Below are 16546 nucleotides of genomic sequence, written 5' to 3'. Positions count from 1 at the left end.
ACCTACATTTAGGCCACATTATGTGCAAAATCAGTTGGAAATATTTAATCAAATTATTCAATGAATGTATCATGAAAAGTCAGCTTTTGAAGTTTTTTTAACAAGTTGCAATTATGTGGAACAAAGCTTACAAAAAGGAAGAAGCTCAGATTTCTCCCTACCAAAGCCTGGGAGGAATTCAACAAATCAAAAGATGAGAGTTCAAATGGTTTAATTACCTGACTTGAAAATCGGTGCTTTGGAAACATCTTGACTTTGACGGACCTCCTGATTTTAAGTGGATAAATTTATATTCCCACCAGAATGGGATGAAATTGTAAAGGCCTGTGATTATGCAGTATCTACATTTGATGAAGTGTTAAAAGGCATCACAAATAGAGACAATTTAAGAGCTCTGTCCTGTAAAAATATTATTGAAGAAAGGTGGGCCGAATGGAGGCAGAAATACAGCCCATGTGAAAATATTGGAGCTGAAATAATTACACATTTTAATATAAAAAATAGAATTCAGAATATCTTCCGTTTAGCAGAATCTGCTCTGAACTTATAGCTTCATCAGCATCTGGAGAGAGAGTATTTTCTCAGTTAAAACTATTATGGGCTATGGAGAAGCAGTGTCAACAATTTCAAATATACTAACCATGAAATGAAGCTTTGTAGAAGATTGCAATTTTATAAAAAATATAAAAATAAATAAGATCATATTGAAAAGAAAGACATTTTTCAGAAAAATTTTCACATCACAATGTTAAAAGCAACAATGGCTAAGTAGCCAATTAAGGTATATATAAATAGATCTATATCTCAAGAATAATTATTTACTTATGCTATTTTTAAATGTTTCAATAATCAATATGAAAGGTTTAAAATTTTTTTGCTTTCATGTTCATAGCTGTGTGTCATTTAAAAATATTCTAGAAAATTTTATTTTGAATAGAATTAGTTTATTGGTCCACCAATATAATAAAATAAAATTTTTGGTCCATAAATACATATTTAAAAAATTAATGTAATATTAATTATTTTTTAGTCCCCTCTTTCACTCTCAAAGGTGCCCCAGTTTGAATAAGGAATTATATGGTCACCCTACTTGCATGATTTGGCCCCTTATACTCTTTGCCCCTGTCTCACTGGTTCACTCGCCTCCTATCTGTTCCATAGATGCTGCAGGGTGCTGTCTATCTGGATCATGTTACCCTTGATATCTGCATGCTTCCCTCACCCCGTATAAGCCCTTGTCCAAGTGCCCATTTCTCAGTGAGTCCTTCCCCAACCAATATATTTATAAATGCCATCCCTCCCCCATTTCTTATCTCCTACCCTTCATTAATTTTTATTTTTTTTTACATATTAATTTATTATCTGTTTCCCACCACCATAATGTAAGGCTCAGGAACCATTTATGTTCCTTTGTTTTGTTTTGTTTGTTGACTCCTGCATCCCCAGCCCTGGCACATGACAGGCACTCAGTAAATATTTGTTCGTGAAATAAACTACTGGCCAACTACCCTTTAGAGTCACTCGTTATTTCTTTTGGTATGTTAAATTTAATTGTGTTATAGTCTTCCCCTAGACACCATCCTGTCTAGTTAAAGGAGCTTTGCTCTGACTCATTTTGTTTGTTTTATGGTTCTTTTCTGAGTACGATGACTTCTCCATGTCAGTGCTGTTAGGGCAGGGAGAGGGACACCGTATTTGTTCACATGCCAGCTACTGTGCTTAGAATTTGGCCTTTCTGTGTGGGATGACTGGTACTCCTCTGCCTTGTGAAAGGAGATTTCAGAGATAGGCTAGTTATCGTCCCCTTTAGAAGCTAAAAACATCTTCTAACTCTGGGTGTAGATAAGTACCAACATTTTTTTTATTAAAAAAATTATTTTATTGAGGTATAGTTGATTTACAATGTTGTGTTAATTTCTGCTGTATAGCAAAGTGATTCAGGTATACATATATATACGTATTCTTTTTCGTATTCTTTTCCATTATGGTTTATCACAGCATATTTTTTTAACATCTTTATTGGAGTATAATTGCTTTACAGTGGTGTGTTAGTATCACAGGGTATTGAATATAGTTCTCTGTGCTATACAGTAGGACCTTGTTTATCCAGCATCCAACAGAAATTCATTCTTTCTTCTCTTTCACTTGTATGTCTTAGGTGCAGCTCGTGTGTACTACCAAAATCCAGGAGCCCCATGTCCACAGGTATTTTTTTAAATTAAATATTTAAAAAATTAAGTTTATGAGATAATTGTTATCACCTGTGTTTGGACCATAATTTGCTTTGCAGGTGTTTATTACTAGAATTCCTACTACCCTCTCCCTTGTTCCATGATCTGTGAGCAGAGGTGGATTTCTGCCCAGCTGACTTGGCAGTTTCTCAAGGAGCCTGGCTTTTAGATGGGTTGTCCAGGCTGGTGGGCTCTGCTATTTCCTTTACCACCTGAGAAAGTGTAAATAGTCCAAGTCACCACAGATGTTTTGGCCCAGCCATTTCAGATATCATGCTTCAGTTCACAAAAGAGAAAACACCTAAAGAAATTGCAGCAGGATGCCGACAAAATCAGACCTAGGATCAGGGCTGCACTAAAACAGTGTGTCTCCATGGAAGATTAATGAATATATACTTCTTTCCATATTTGCTCAAAATTTATTTAGTGGTGGAGGGATTTCCTTTTAATAAAAGTTACACATTGAAACAGATCCACTTACTAAATTATCTCTTCCGGCCAAAGCAGAATTGACAGTCTAATAAAATTAAAAGGCCACTTTTCCTGTTCTCTCTTCAGTTATAGCTTGCAATTTTTTTTAAAAAGTGAGACAACATTCTGGGAAACCATGCTTGGTGAAGAGTACTACACCACATATTATTTGGTTTCAGAATTGCAACCAATAGTGCACACATGGTGTAAAAATAAGGGAAGGACCTGTGCTATCTTTTGAAGTATTTTTACAACTCCCCACTTTAAGGCACTTTCTACTTTGATGGGAGTGAAGCCAGTTTACTAATACATATGCCAGCTTATTCCAGTTCTAGGAAGCTGCCTGGTAGGCGTGTCTCCTAGGCCTTCCTGTCTCTCCCCCCTTGTAAAAAAATGAAAACAAAGCAAAACAACAACAACAACAAAACAGTACCTGGTACAAAATAGGCTCTCAGTTAATATTGATTTTTTTTTTAATTGAGAAAACCAAGTCTTTAATGGAAATACTAATAAACCCAGGAACGTATACGATGAGAACCAGCCCAACCAACAGCCATTTTCCTGTGTATCTGGCATTGCGATCAGTTGATGGCATGCCAATGGTAACTTATTGACACCCCCGCCTCTGTAGTACAAATCTGTGATCTATTTCCCATCAGACCCCTTTCTCCCTCTTCTCTTGCTCTGCTCTGTACTCCAGGGGAGCTGAACCCTGCAGGTTGGGTTTTCCAGGCTCCAGGGTCTGTAGGCTTTTACTGGTTTCATCCAATGGGAGGCACTGTGAAGAGACTGGAGGGTGAAAGGCAGGGAAATTTAGGGCCTTTGCTCCCCCAATCTCTCTCCCCACAGTGTCTCTGTCAGCAGTTATATCTACTTTTATGGCTTCAGCTGGAGAAAAACAGGTCTGCTGTGGTTCCAGTTTATGCCTGTTAACCTGGGCTCCTGGGCTCTGGTAACTTTGCCTCTTTGCTTTGTCCCTTTGGCCTCATGGCTTCCTGCTGTAGCTAATCTCTGGGTTCCCTCAATGTTTTCTGTTTGCTTCTTAGCTCTCCCATCACCTGTGTAATCAAATTTCTGGATTAAATTCCTTCTTCTTACTCCTAGTGTTTGTATTTTCCTGAGTGGACCTTGATCGATGTACTTAACCATTACTGAATGATACTTATTGTGTAGATCTGAGTGGGAGAATGATATGAAATCCAGGTGGCCTAGTAAATATGTAATGGACTGATACAAACCCGAGGCTGGTATAATTCAGAGCCAACAAGGCTCACATGTACAGATGGAGCATGAGACACAGAAACAAGATTCCTGCATTGTTTCCACCATTTCCTCTGGCTTGCTTAAATTAACCAAACATTAGTTTCAACTTTAAAAGTACCAATACCTTGAAATACTAGTCGTGAATATAACAATATGATAGTATTTAGAAAAGTATCTTTTATATGAACAGAAATAATTTTGGTAAGAATAGGGAGGGAGACTTCATAAAAATATTGCAGAGGAATGAATGGGGGAAAAAATGAAGCCCCTCACTTGAGAAGTCTGGATTTTTTTAAACGCATCTCTTGTATTTGTATTATTAAAACCTCTGAGTAATGAAGTTGTTGCTGATGGCATGCTAAGCGCCTGTATCATCTTCAATAGGTCTGGGGACAAATCAAAGGAGCTCTGATTTGAGGTTTCTCTCTTTTCACAAACATTTCCTGTAGTGAGGCAAACATCAACTCTTCAAGGTCTCTCATTTCTTATTTAGAAGTTTATATTGTTGACTCAATTACTCTTAGGGTATTTTGGCAATGATCTATTTCTCTTTATACACTGCACTAGGAGTCTGGTTAGAAACCAGTAAGAGTTCTTTCAATAAGCACAAGTATACCCCACCTGTAAGATGGACAGGCTTTTAGGATTATACAGACCCATATAAGAAACTACATTTATTCTACACTAGGGCACAGGGCAGAAGAATGTGTTCCCAGTCCTGCTGCCTTTTGTATTTCTAAGACACATGCCTATGGCAGCAATTACTAAGGGATTATGACTGAAAGGAGTTGTGAGAGAGAGCTCCTCTGTACATTGTTGGAAGCCTCCAAGAACTAAATCAGTCTCTTGTAATCAGTCACCTGACCGTTTTTGTTCTTAGATTAAACACCCCTACTCCCCCCCAAAAAAACCCAAACTTATGTGGGGCAGGAGGCCATGTTGTACCTAAAAGACAAAGTCTTTTAAGAAGGGAAGAGATCCACTTCCTCCTAAATTTTCCTTGTTAAATACTCAAACTGAGTCAGTAGCAGGACATGTTGTACCCAAGAGATAGTCTTTTTTTCTTAAGAGAGGAAGATAAGCATCTTCCTTCTAATTTTTCCCTAGCTGATAAATACATAAAAATAAGTAAAGTAGTAAGACTTTGTTGTCATTTTTGAAAATATATTTAGTGAAAGACGTAGAATATTTGGTTTTATTTATTGCTTTGTGTGTGTGTGTGTGTCTCTGTCACACACACACACACAGTTTGGTGGGTTGTTAGCTAAGCTTCTTGGTTAATGTTGATTGCAAACATTATTCCAGAGTCAGTTACCTATATAACCCAGTGATTCCACTTCTCAGAGTGTACTCTATGGAAATAAATATCAAATATTTATGTAGCAGTATTGATTATAACAGTGAAAATCAGAAACAATCTAGGTGTCTAACAATAAGTGATTGATTTAATAAATTATGGCACATTATGCATTTGAAAACTATATAGCCTTTATATATCATTTTAAAAGATAATTTAGTGATAGAAAACACAAGCTTGGGCTTCCCTGGTGGCGCAGTGGTTGAGAGTCCGCCTGCCGATGCAGGGGACACGGGTTCGTGCCCCTATCCCGGAGGATCCCACGTGCCGCGCAGCGGCTGGGCCCGCGAGCCATGGCCGCGGAGCCTGTGTGTCCGGAGCCTGTGCTCCGCAACGGGAGAGGCCGCAGCAGTGAGAGGCCCGCGTACAGCAAAGGAAAAAAAAAAAAAACAAAAACAAAAAAAAAAACACAAGCTTCACAGTCTGCAGGCCCAAACTCTGTTATTTGCCATCTGTATTGGGTAGAGCAAAGTTTTTAACTTCTCTAGGCCCCAGTTTTTTCATCTGGGAGTGATAAAACTTACCTTTAAGGTTTTTATGAGGATTTAAAGAGAACATGTGTAAAACCCTTTACAGAGAGCCTGGTGTAGTATACACACTCAATAAATGTTAACTATTATGTTTGCAAAGATAAGGATGTGCATAAGGATATGGAAAAATGTTAACTTTAAAACATGAAAAAAACAGTAATATTCAAATTTTCTAAGATCATACACAATCATAGAAGAGTGTAAAAATAGAAGCCAGCATGTCTAGAGTATTAACTGCCTCTCAAAAGGAAGAGTATGTGTGGTTTAGTTTTTTCTTTGTATTCCTCTGCAGTTTTAAAATGTTCTACATTTAACATATTAATTTTATATTTAAAAATAATTTTAGTAGGACTCACAACAGTGTAACTGTATTAATGTAGTATACGGAAGGTTGTTTATGGAATCGTTATTTATGAATGTGTGCATGTGTGTATAACTAAGATATACGTGAGAATTGTACTGCTGATGCCCCATCTGCCACCCCTACTGCCTCATCTGTTTTCATCGTTTCTTTTCTAGTATAGAGGACCTTTGTTTTGAAAATACAACTTTATGTACACAATTATTTTATAAACTCACGTATATAAAAAGTCAGAGGGGCTTCCCTGGTGGTGCAGTGGTTGAGAGTCTGCCTGCTAATGCAGGAGACGCGGGTTCGAGCCCTGGTCTGGGAGGATCCCACATGCCGTGGAGCAACTAAGCCCGTGAGCCGCAACTGCTGAGCCTGTGCGTCTGGAGCCTGTGCTCCGCAACGGGAGAGGCCACGATAGTGAGAGGCCCGTGCACTGCGATGAAGAGTGGCCCCCACTTGCCACAACTAGAGAAAGCCCTCGCACAGAAACGAAGACCCAACATGGTCATAAATAAATAAATTAATTAAAAAAAAAAAAAAAAAAAAAGCTGCCCTCCCAGAGGGGGCTCTTAAAAAAAAAAAAAAAAAGTCAGAGAGGTACCTTCTGCTTAATATTGCTGTAAACCTAAAACTGCCCTCAAAAATAGTCTTTAAAAAAAGTCAAAGAAGGGACTTCCCTGGTGGTCTAGTGATTAGGACTCCACGCTTTTACTGCTGGGTCCGAGTTCAATCCCTGGTTGGGGAACTAAGATCCTGCAAGCCACGCTGGCACCACCAAAAAAAAAAAAAGTCAAAGAAATGCGAGATATACAGGGTAAGATGTGAGACCACCTCCAGTAGAGTCTTTCCTCCCACCACCTAATTACCAGCTCCTTAGGTAACTGTGCCGGTAGGTATGTCTTCTTACAGACCTTTGTGTATGCATATTCATACTTATGTATCTGTGCTTTTAAAATTACATAAATGGAAGGATATTTTTCATACTGTTCTGGGCCTTGCTTTTTTAAGTTAACAATATAACTTAGAAGTCTTCCTTAGTTCATAAAATTCTATGTTGGCATTCTTTTTAGCAGCTGCAGGGTTATTCTATAGCATGGGTGGACCACAATTTATTTGACTATATTTTCATTTAGTCTAGTTTCAATTTGCTCATAAAAACTATTCTGTTTTTGTGTTTTAAGGAATGTCCTTGTACGTATATCTTTACAGATATGTCCAATTTTTCTGTAGGATAGAGTCTTAGAAGTGAAATTGCTGCACCCAAGGGCATATGCATTTGAAATATTGATAGATGCTGCCTTGCAAAGGGTTTTATAATTTATGTAGCTACCTATAATATATGTAAATGTATATGTGTAGATATAACCCTGACTTTTGCCAACACTGCATATTGTCAATCTTTCAAAACTTTGATTCACGGGAAAAGAATGGTATCTCACCATTTAATTTCCATATTAAAGATTGAGATTGAGTATATTTTTATGTAGTTAACATTCAAATTTCTTTTTCTGAAACTTACTTTTTAAAAAATCCTTAGCTCAGGTTTCTCTTGGGTTATATTTTTACTATTGATTAATCAACTTTTAAATATTTGAATATTGTTTATGTTTTAAATATTTATTCATGTTAAATTTTTAAATACTATCTTTATCAATATTTTTTTCTTTTTTGACATCACTTCAGAATTTTATGCCTTTCTTAGGAAAGTCTTTATCACTCCAAATTATTTAAAAAATCCTCCATTTTCTTCTAGTATTTTTGTTTAAACATTTATATCTTGAATTCATTAAAAACACATTTGTGTGTACAGTGTGTTAGGGATCTAAATTTATTGTGTTCCAAATAGGTTATCATGTACCTTGATTCTAATAGTCTGTTTCTGATTATTTGAAATGCCATGTTTACCATATGCAAAGTGTTCATAGGTACCAGAGTCTGTTTCTGGGTTTTCTAGTCTACCCTACTTTTGATCTACTTGTCTGTTTCTTTACCAACATCACACAAATTAAATTATTATCACTCTATAGGATACCGCATCTACTGGGACAAGTTATCCCTGTTTTTTTTTTTTCTTCAAAATTGCCTTGAGTGTTCTCGCTTGTATTGAATTTTAGCATCAGCCTATTAACTTGAATAATTTGATTATAATTTTTGTATGGATTACATTGAATTTATACTTTAATTGGGAGAAACTGACATAATATTATACATCTTTATTTAGGTGGGTCTTCTTTTTAGTGATTTTTCTTCATAGAAATCTTACACATTTCTTGTTAGATTTATTCTTTAATACTTAATATTTTTTTTCTTGGTATTGTGAACACATTTTTCTCCTCATTGGATTTTCAAATCAGTTACCCCTGGTCTATAGGAAAGACACTAATTATTTCATTTTATTCTTGTATCTTGTAGCCATCCTGATTTTTAAAAATTCATTATAATAGTTGTTATATCATTTATCTATCATTTTCTAGGAATATTATTATATATTTAAAAAGAGTGAGAGTGCTTTACGTTTTTCTTTAAAATATATAAATCTCTTATTTTTACTTTTAAATGCATTTGCTAATGCATTCTGGAATAATATTGGAGACTAGCAATGATAGTAGGAGCCTTGTCCTCCTCTTCCCTTAATTAGAAATGTGTTTAGTATTTGACTATTAAATATGAGGCTTGTTATAGATTTTTATAGACATATTTTTTCAGGTTGGAATTTTTCTTCTTCTCCTCGATCTTCAACAACAGGAATGGTGGTTAAATTTGTTTTCAGTTGCTTTTCAGTACTTCTCAATATGTTTATAAAGATTTTCTCTTTTTCTGTTAGTATAGTGAATTAATAATAATCCTTTTTGTAATGTTGAACCATTCTTGGATGACTGGTGTGCACACTACCACACACACACACACACACACACACACGTACACCATTCTGTCTTTCGTTTTAGTACCAAGTTTCTGAGATATTCATTGAACCTACTGGGTGATTTTTCCATATTTTATTATGTACTTGGTAATTTATACAACGCTCCCAAAAAGCTGTTAGTTTTTTTGGTTTGTTTTCTGTTTAATTGATTTATGCTTTTATTCCTTCTGTTTAATTATTATTTTATTTTTTATTTTTTGAGAGTCTTGAGTTGGATGTTTCATTTGCTTCTGGTCTTTTTTATTTTTCAATATTGCACCTAAGTCTATTTATATTTTTCCTTTCAATAACATTTTGCTTTCAACTCTGAAAAGCATGTGTGATTTTATAGCTATTTCTAAATAGTTTGAAAATTGTTAATTTTTTTTCTCCCAAGAATTACTTAGAATTACTTTATTTTTACCTAAGTAGATAGAATATGGTCTGTATGATTTACTTCTTAGAATTTATTCGACTCTATTTTGTGTCCTCACACGTGGTTCATTTTACTAATGATTATTCAGGTATTTGAATAAAAATCTGTTTACTCTTTCTGGGGCCCATGGACCAATGTCTTCTCTGTATTTATTTATTTTTATGTATTTTATATATTATATAAATGTTATTATATGTTATATAAATATATATGAAACATATAAATATATAGTATATATATTATATATTTATTTTTTGTCTTTCACTTGACAGTAACTGAAAGAAGATATAATACTTTATAATTTTAAAAAGAATACTGTTAAAATAAAAAATACACATTGGACAGTGGTCTTCAAACTCTTTTCAGAGGCTGCTTTTTTCCTGGTTGTTGGGGGAGAATGACCACCCAGCTACAGGTCCGGCACTTTTCTTCATGCACTTGAGAACAATAGTCAGTTTTTGAGACGACCAGAGGGAGACATGGAGACAAAGACCTTGTTCAGATGTTTGGTACCTATTTTTGAAAAATAGTCTCTGTCTCTAGTTTTAGTCATATCTAAGGGGTTAATAGTTAAAACTGCATTTTCTGGTATTTTATGCATGGCCTAACATTTATTTGAGTTTGATGTGTTGGTATGACTTTTTGTTTTCTCCCTGTAGTGAGGTCCAGGAGCCAAAGGAATCACCACCACCTCCTAAAACCTCAGCAGCTGTGCAGTTGGAGGAGCTGATGGCCCACCTGTGTGAAATGCAGACTCAGGTGAGCACAGTCCCTGCGATACAGCCTTCAGGGTCGTATCTCTGTGAACTCAGCTCTGCATTCCCCCTTGAGAAACTCTCCTAAGTCATTATTCATTTTCCCATACTAAATTTAATTCAATGGATGAACTCAAATTTGTACTATGTATTTTTTTTAATTGAAGTATACTTGATTTACAATGTGTTGTATTAGTTTCAGGTGTACAGCAAAGTGATTCAGTTGTGTGTGTGTGTGTGTGTGTGTGTGTGTGTGTGTGTGTGTGTGTATATATATATAATATAACTGATTCTTTTCCCTTATAGGTTATTACAAAATATTGAGTATAGTTCCCTGTGCTATTCAGCAGGTCCTTGTTGGTTATCTATTTTATATATAGTAGTGTGTATATTGTTAATTCCAAACTCCTAATTTACCCCCCGCCACCCCTTTACCCCTTTGGTAACCATAAGTTTGTTTTTTATGTCTGTGGGTTCATTTCTGTTTTGTATATAAGTTCATTTGTATCAGTTTTTTTTTTTTTTTTTTTTGCGGTACGTGGACCTCTCACTGTTGTGGCCTCTCCCGTTGCGGAGCACAGGCTCCGGACGTGCAGGCTCGACGGCCATGGCTCACGGGCCCAGCCGCTCCGCGGCATGTGGGATCCTCCCGGAGCGGGGCACGAACCTGTGTCCCCTGCATCGGCAGGCTGACTCTCAACCACTGCACTACCAGGGAAGCCCTGTATCAGCTTTTTTAAGGTGTATTATCTGGACATAAAAGAAACTGTGATACGGGTTCTGATCTCAAGGGGCTTGGAGTGTGCTTGATAAGATGAGGCATAAGACTCTGTGACACTTATAGAATAAAAGACAGATCGTTTGCCATTAAAGCTGGATAAAGTGTGGAAGGGCTGTTAAAGAGAACCCCCTGAGTGGGATGGAGGAGACCCGTGGGCAAGCTGGGTCAGGGCAAAGGAGAGCAAAGTGTGGCTTTGACAGTAGGAAGGATGAGTCCTAAATTCATACTGAGATAAAATCTGGCCCCTTGTTCTAGTCTCCAGAGCATGGGTGGCAAGCTCACTGACCTGGCAGGGAATGGAACTCACATAAATGGACCTAAGAATTTATTAAGGGAATTATCATCTAGAATTCATTCTTTTTTTAAACTATTTTATGTTGGAGTATAGTTGATTAACAGTGTTGTGTTAGTTTCAGGTGTACAACAAAGTGATTCACTTATACATATACAGGTATATATTCCTTTTCAAATTCTTTTCCCATTTAGGTTATTACAGAATATTGAGCTAGAATTACTAAGGTAGAGAATCCATCCATTCTGAATTGGTTGGGGGATATGATATGCACCCATGAAATGACTATGAAATAATTTCAGGGCAGTGAATAAAAATGTGTGTGATTGGAAGGGCAGGAAGCTTATCTCTGAGGCTCACCTTTGGACTTCCAATGCCCAGCACTGTTCCTGATACATTATGAATAATGCATACTTATTAGAGGGACAAATGAATAAATATCAGAAACAAGGTTTCTTTAATGTCTACAGTAAAGCTGGGTGCATTCCTCATTGCACTGTATATCTGAAAAGACTAGAAAAAAATCTACATTAGGAATTTTTTTTTTTTTTTTGGCCATGCCACTCTGTATGTGGGATCTTAGTTCCCCGACCAGGGATCGAACCCGCATCCCCTGAATTGGAAGTGCAGAGACTTAACCGCTGGACTGCCAGGGAAGTCCCTGCACTAGGAGTTTTAATCGTGTGGTGTTTTTAAATTGGTTTAGCACGTGTCTTGGTTGATTTATGTGTTCAAAAAATATCTGTTTATTTTTTTAATACCTTTACACTGTACAAAAATCAAAAGTGCAAAAGTTTACACTGAGCTGTTCCCAGCCATCCAGTTCTGCCCCTTGGAGGTAGTCAGTATTTTCTACTTTTTACGTACGCTTTCAAAAGTATTCTGGAATATACCAGCAAATAGCTATAGATGTAAATGTACGACATGTAGCTATAGATACATTATTGTGTTTTTACTTAGGTACTTTCAGGCCTTTTCCATGTTAACCTTTTGAACACTACTCTCTTCAGCATTAACTAACATTATATAATAGAGGAGGAAGGAAATGTGTCATATGATAAGATGCTTGAAGGGAAATGAGCATTTTGGATTAGTGAGATAATGTGAGGTTATTCCAGGCAGTAAAAAGTGGATAAGTAGAGGCCTGAAGGCAGACAGTAACAGATCACATTCAGAAGACTGCAGGGAACCTCGCTGGCTTTAAACAATGGAGCCTTTTACTGAGGAATAAAAGATGAGATTGGAAAGATAAAGTGAGGGCAGTGGATGGGAGACTTTGAATGTCCATCTGGTGCTGCAAATTCCATGCTGGAAGCAATGGAGAATCATTGTAGTTCTCTGATCAGGAAGTATTAGATAGATGGTTGCAGTAGCCCAGTTGGAAAGGAGTTGAGAGAGATGGGATCTCAGGACAAGAGTTGACAAAGGATAAGTTGGGCAATTTGTAATTTGTTCTGTTTTGTAATTTGAGGTTTTTCCTTTGAACGTTTTATAATCGCTGTTTTGGAGTTTTGCTTTAATAAATCCAATCCATCAGCAAGTCTTATCTGACAACTTCTCACCGTCTTCTCCACTGACACTGGTCCAAGTCATTTCTAGTTTGAGCTGTTATAATGGTCTCCTGCCTAACGAGTGCCTCTAATTCCACTCTGGCTTGCCTACACCTAATTCCTCACTCGGCTACCACAAGGATCTTGTAAATCAGATTCTTTCACTCTCATGCTTGAAACAAAATGGTTCCATCACCCTTGGAATAAAACTGCAGCTTTTATCCTGAGGGCCCTATGTGATCTTTGCCTCTTTTTCCATCATTTTTTCCTGTCTCATTCCCTCTGCTCTAGCCCTACTGACCTTTTTTACTTTTCTTTTTATGTGTCAGACTGTCTCCTTCCTCTGGGCCTTCCTTCCCTCTGGAATGCTTTTCCCACAAATATCAATATTTCTAGATGTCAGTGCATCACTCAAATATCTGCTCAGATATCACCTCCTCAGGGAGCCTTCTCTGATCACCCTCATCTAAATCAGTTTTTCCTCTCCATTCCACCCTCTGTCATTTGCCTCAATATATAACTTATATCTTATCTCCACCTGAGATATACATCATATATTTATTTCTTTAATTGCTTATTGTCAATTACCCAGAGAATGTAAACTGCATGACGGCAGACACTTGGTTGGTCTTGTACATTGTTCTATACCAAGAGCCTAGAGCAGTGACTGGCACAAACCAGGTGCCCAATAAATATTGCAAAATAAACAAATAAAAATAAGATAAGGTTAATTGTTGGCCTGTGGTCATCATAAGAGATAAATACATCATCTTCATGTATTCAATTTCCTATTGCCAGAAAAGATTTGCAAACAGAGGAAGATTAGTCAGATTTCATTTGCCCTGAGGAACTTAGAATGAAAAGGAAATGAAAGCATTTTTATCGGTGTTACAATGTTAGATTCTCCCAGTGCCTTGGAGGAAGGTTAGCGAAAGACCAAGAGATCATGCAGAAGATGCCAGTGAGGATGATTCTCTTTATGGTTCTCTTCTTGATACAGGTTACAGTGAAAGCAGATACCAGCAAGAAACACTTACCAGACAAGCAGGATCACAAGGCCTCTCTGGACTCAATGCTGGGGGGTTTGGAGCAGGAACTGCAGGACCTTGGAATTGCGACAGTGCCCAAGGGCCATTGTGTCTCCTGCTGGAAACCGATTGCTGGAAAGGTGGGCTAGGCCAAGTCGTTGATCCTACAGCCGTCTATGTCTATGTGTATGTCTGTCTCCATCCCACTAAGGATTGCTCTTTCTCCTTATATTCTAAGACAGTTTAGTAATAGTTACTGATCCCTTACAGTGCTCCAGGCACTGAACAAAGCACTTTACAAGTATTCCTTTATTTAATGGTCACATTAGCCCTTCAGTGGTCACAAGACCCTTATAAAGATGAGGAACCCGAGGACTCAGGGTCATTAACTGACATGTCCAAGGTCTAGTAGGAGGTAGAGGTAAGATCCAAACCCAGGAGAGTCTGGCTCCCGAGTTTGAGCTCTTAACCATTTTCTTGTACTGCCTTCACCCAGAGGAACTTTCTCACTGCTCCCTCTGTTCAAACATTCTGGGTGTAAATCAATTGATTTCGATTTTTAGCTGCACTCAGCTCCATATCATGACCACAAACTCCTGCTCGGACATCATCCTTCATCAAAACCATAATAAAGGGCTTTGAGACCTGATTTTGCATGGGGTGTGAGATGAGGTGTTCAGATCAGAGGAATAAAAACTGTCACTGGCCTTCTCCTCTTCCAGGGATCCCTTCCATGCCAAGATATAGTTAGTTATCTCTTGTCCATCACTACCATGCTCTATTTTGTTTCTCCCATCCTCTGGGGCAGTATAGTGGAAATGATCATTTATAGGCTTTTCTCAGTGTGATCACTCAGGAAAGTTGGGCACTGTTTTACTATCCATAGAGTACAGACAAGAGACCACATGGGTAGAACCTAGGTCTAGGCCTCAGTGTTGTGTAACTCCAGGGGGAGTCGCTTACATGGAATACTGTTGGAAGAGCACCCTCCAGAGTCGTGACCCCTATGGACCCTAGAGCCCCCAACTGGGCCCCCACTTGCCAGGCTTTGTTTTGCTCTCCAGGTGATCCATGCTCTAGGGAAAGCCTGGCATCCGGAGCACTTTGTCTGCGCTCACTGCAAAAAAGAGATTGGCTCCAGTCCCTTCTTTGAGCGGAGTGGCTTGGCCTACTGCCCCAAGGACTACCACCAACTTTTTTCTCCACGCTGTGCTTACTGTGCTGCTCCCATCCTGGATGTAAGTAAACCGCCCTTCCCCCTGCTTTCATGTAGCTTTTACTCCTCACTTAGCGCTGGGGTCATGTTTTACAGCTCTGTAGCATTTAATGGGTCTGGTGTGTTTCTTTTCCAGAAAGTGCTGACAGCCATGAACCAAACCTGGCACCCAGAGCACTTCTTCTGCGCTCACTGTGGAGAGGTGTTCGGTGAAGAAGGTATGGCCCAGGGTGGTTACAAGAAGACCAGCAGAGCTTTTCCCTGATCTGCTTTGCTGGTCCTGGTTCTTGCCTCTACCATCCAAGTGCCCATTTCAGTACCAAATGCCATCCCTCCCTACCTTTTTCCAACGTTGATGAATTTTGTTTAAATTGACTTTTTTAATCAAAGAAATACAAATGCATAGTTTAAAAATGCAAATATTACTTCAAGAGTAATATTAAAAAGAACAGTCCCTTGCTTTTCCTTTTTCCACTGCCAAATCCAGTTCTCCTCTGTAAATTTTTTAGCTTCTTCTATTATTTCTTTGTATGTTTTAAATAATATATTACTATGTACTGATTTTTTTCCCCCAGTTTTAACCATTATGTATTAACTTTCTACCAGGAGAGATGAGGATTTAGAAATTTTATTACTACCCCACCTACCCCCAACATAATTCCTCCCCCGTTCTCTCAGTTATAATTAGGTCATAATTATAGGCCAGATCAGTATTCAGTGTGTATATGTTGACAGTCACACAAATATTGCTCACAGCTGAGCCACGTAACAAACTGATATAGTAGAGCGTGGATTTTGGGGTTAGACCGTCTGGTTCAAATCTGGGCTGTGGTATTTATCAGCTATGGGATGTTGTTCAAGTCATTTAACCTCTTTGTACCTCGCTCTCCTCATGAGTAAAATGGGCCTAATAATAATGCTTACCTTCTAGGGTCATTATGCAGATTTTAAGAGACAGTATCAGTATAGCGTTTACAACAGTGCCTGGCACATGGAGACTGGTAATGATGATGATTATCATTATCATGGTGTCCTTTTCATATACATTTGTTTTTTCCTGAAGTTAATATTTGGATCCCTTTTTCATTAGCTTAATTCTCATTGTACTTATCACTGATTTATCTGACAGAGCTGTGAAACCCTTCTCAAAAGGGCCAGCCACATCTGGTAATATGTCAGTTCCATGTGTTCCCTTCTTGGGGACATCTGTCCAGGAGGCTTTGACCCTTCTGCTCCTGCCTAAAACGGTTTCTCCTCAGGCCTGCTGAGAAGCCGTTATTCTGGGCCGTTATCTTGGGAATTATTTTTACTATTTCCCTCTATCTTTCAATACATGTTATTGCCTTTATTTTGGTGGAGCACACCTCCAGTAGCTTCTGAGA

At 37.9% G+C, this 16546-nt stretch overlaps 1 protein-coding gene across 3 annotated transcripts in view; it reads left to right on the top strand.

The window, feature by feature from the left end:
• The window catches only part of LPXN (leupaxin), a 40965-nt gene that overhangs the window by 14080 nt on the left and 10339 nt on the right, over nucleotides 1-16546 (top strand). For all 3 annotated transcript variants that reach the window (XM_081239774.1, XM_081239772.1, XM_081239773.1), the window contains exons 3-7: nucleotides 2159-2205; nucleotides 10202-10301; nucleotides 13921-14088; nucleotides 15013-15186; nucleotides 15301-15382. In XM_081239774.1, coding sequence (XP_081095900.1) covers nucleotides 2159-2205; nucleotides 10202-10301; nucleotides 13921-14088; nucleotides 15013-15186; nucleotides 15301-15382 — 571 coding nt within the window. The remainder of the gene's footprint in view (nucleotides 1-2158; nucleotides 2206-10201; nucleotides 10302-13920; nucleotides 14089-15012; nucleotides 15187-15300; nucleotides 15383-16546) is intronic.

Source organism: Mesoplodon bidens, assembly GCF_964165515.1.
Source record: "Mesoplodon bidens genome assembly, chromosome: 7".
In the NCBI taxonomy this organism is placed as follows: domain Eukaryota; kingdom Metazoa; phylum Chordata; class Mammalia; order Artiodactyla; family Ziphiidae; genus Mesoplodon; species Mesoplodon bidens.
This window is presented reverse-complemented; position numbering and strand designations above follow the sequence as displayed.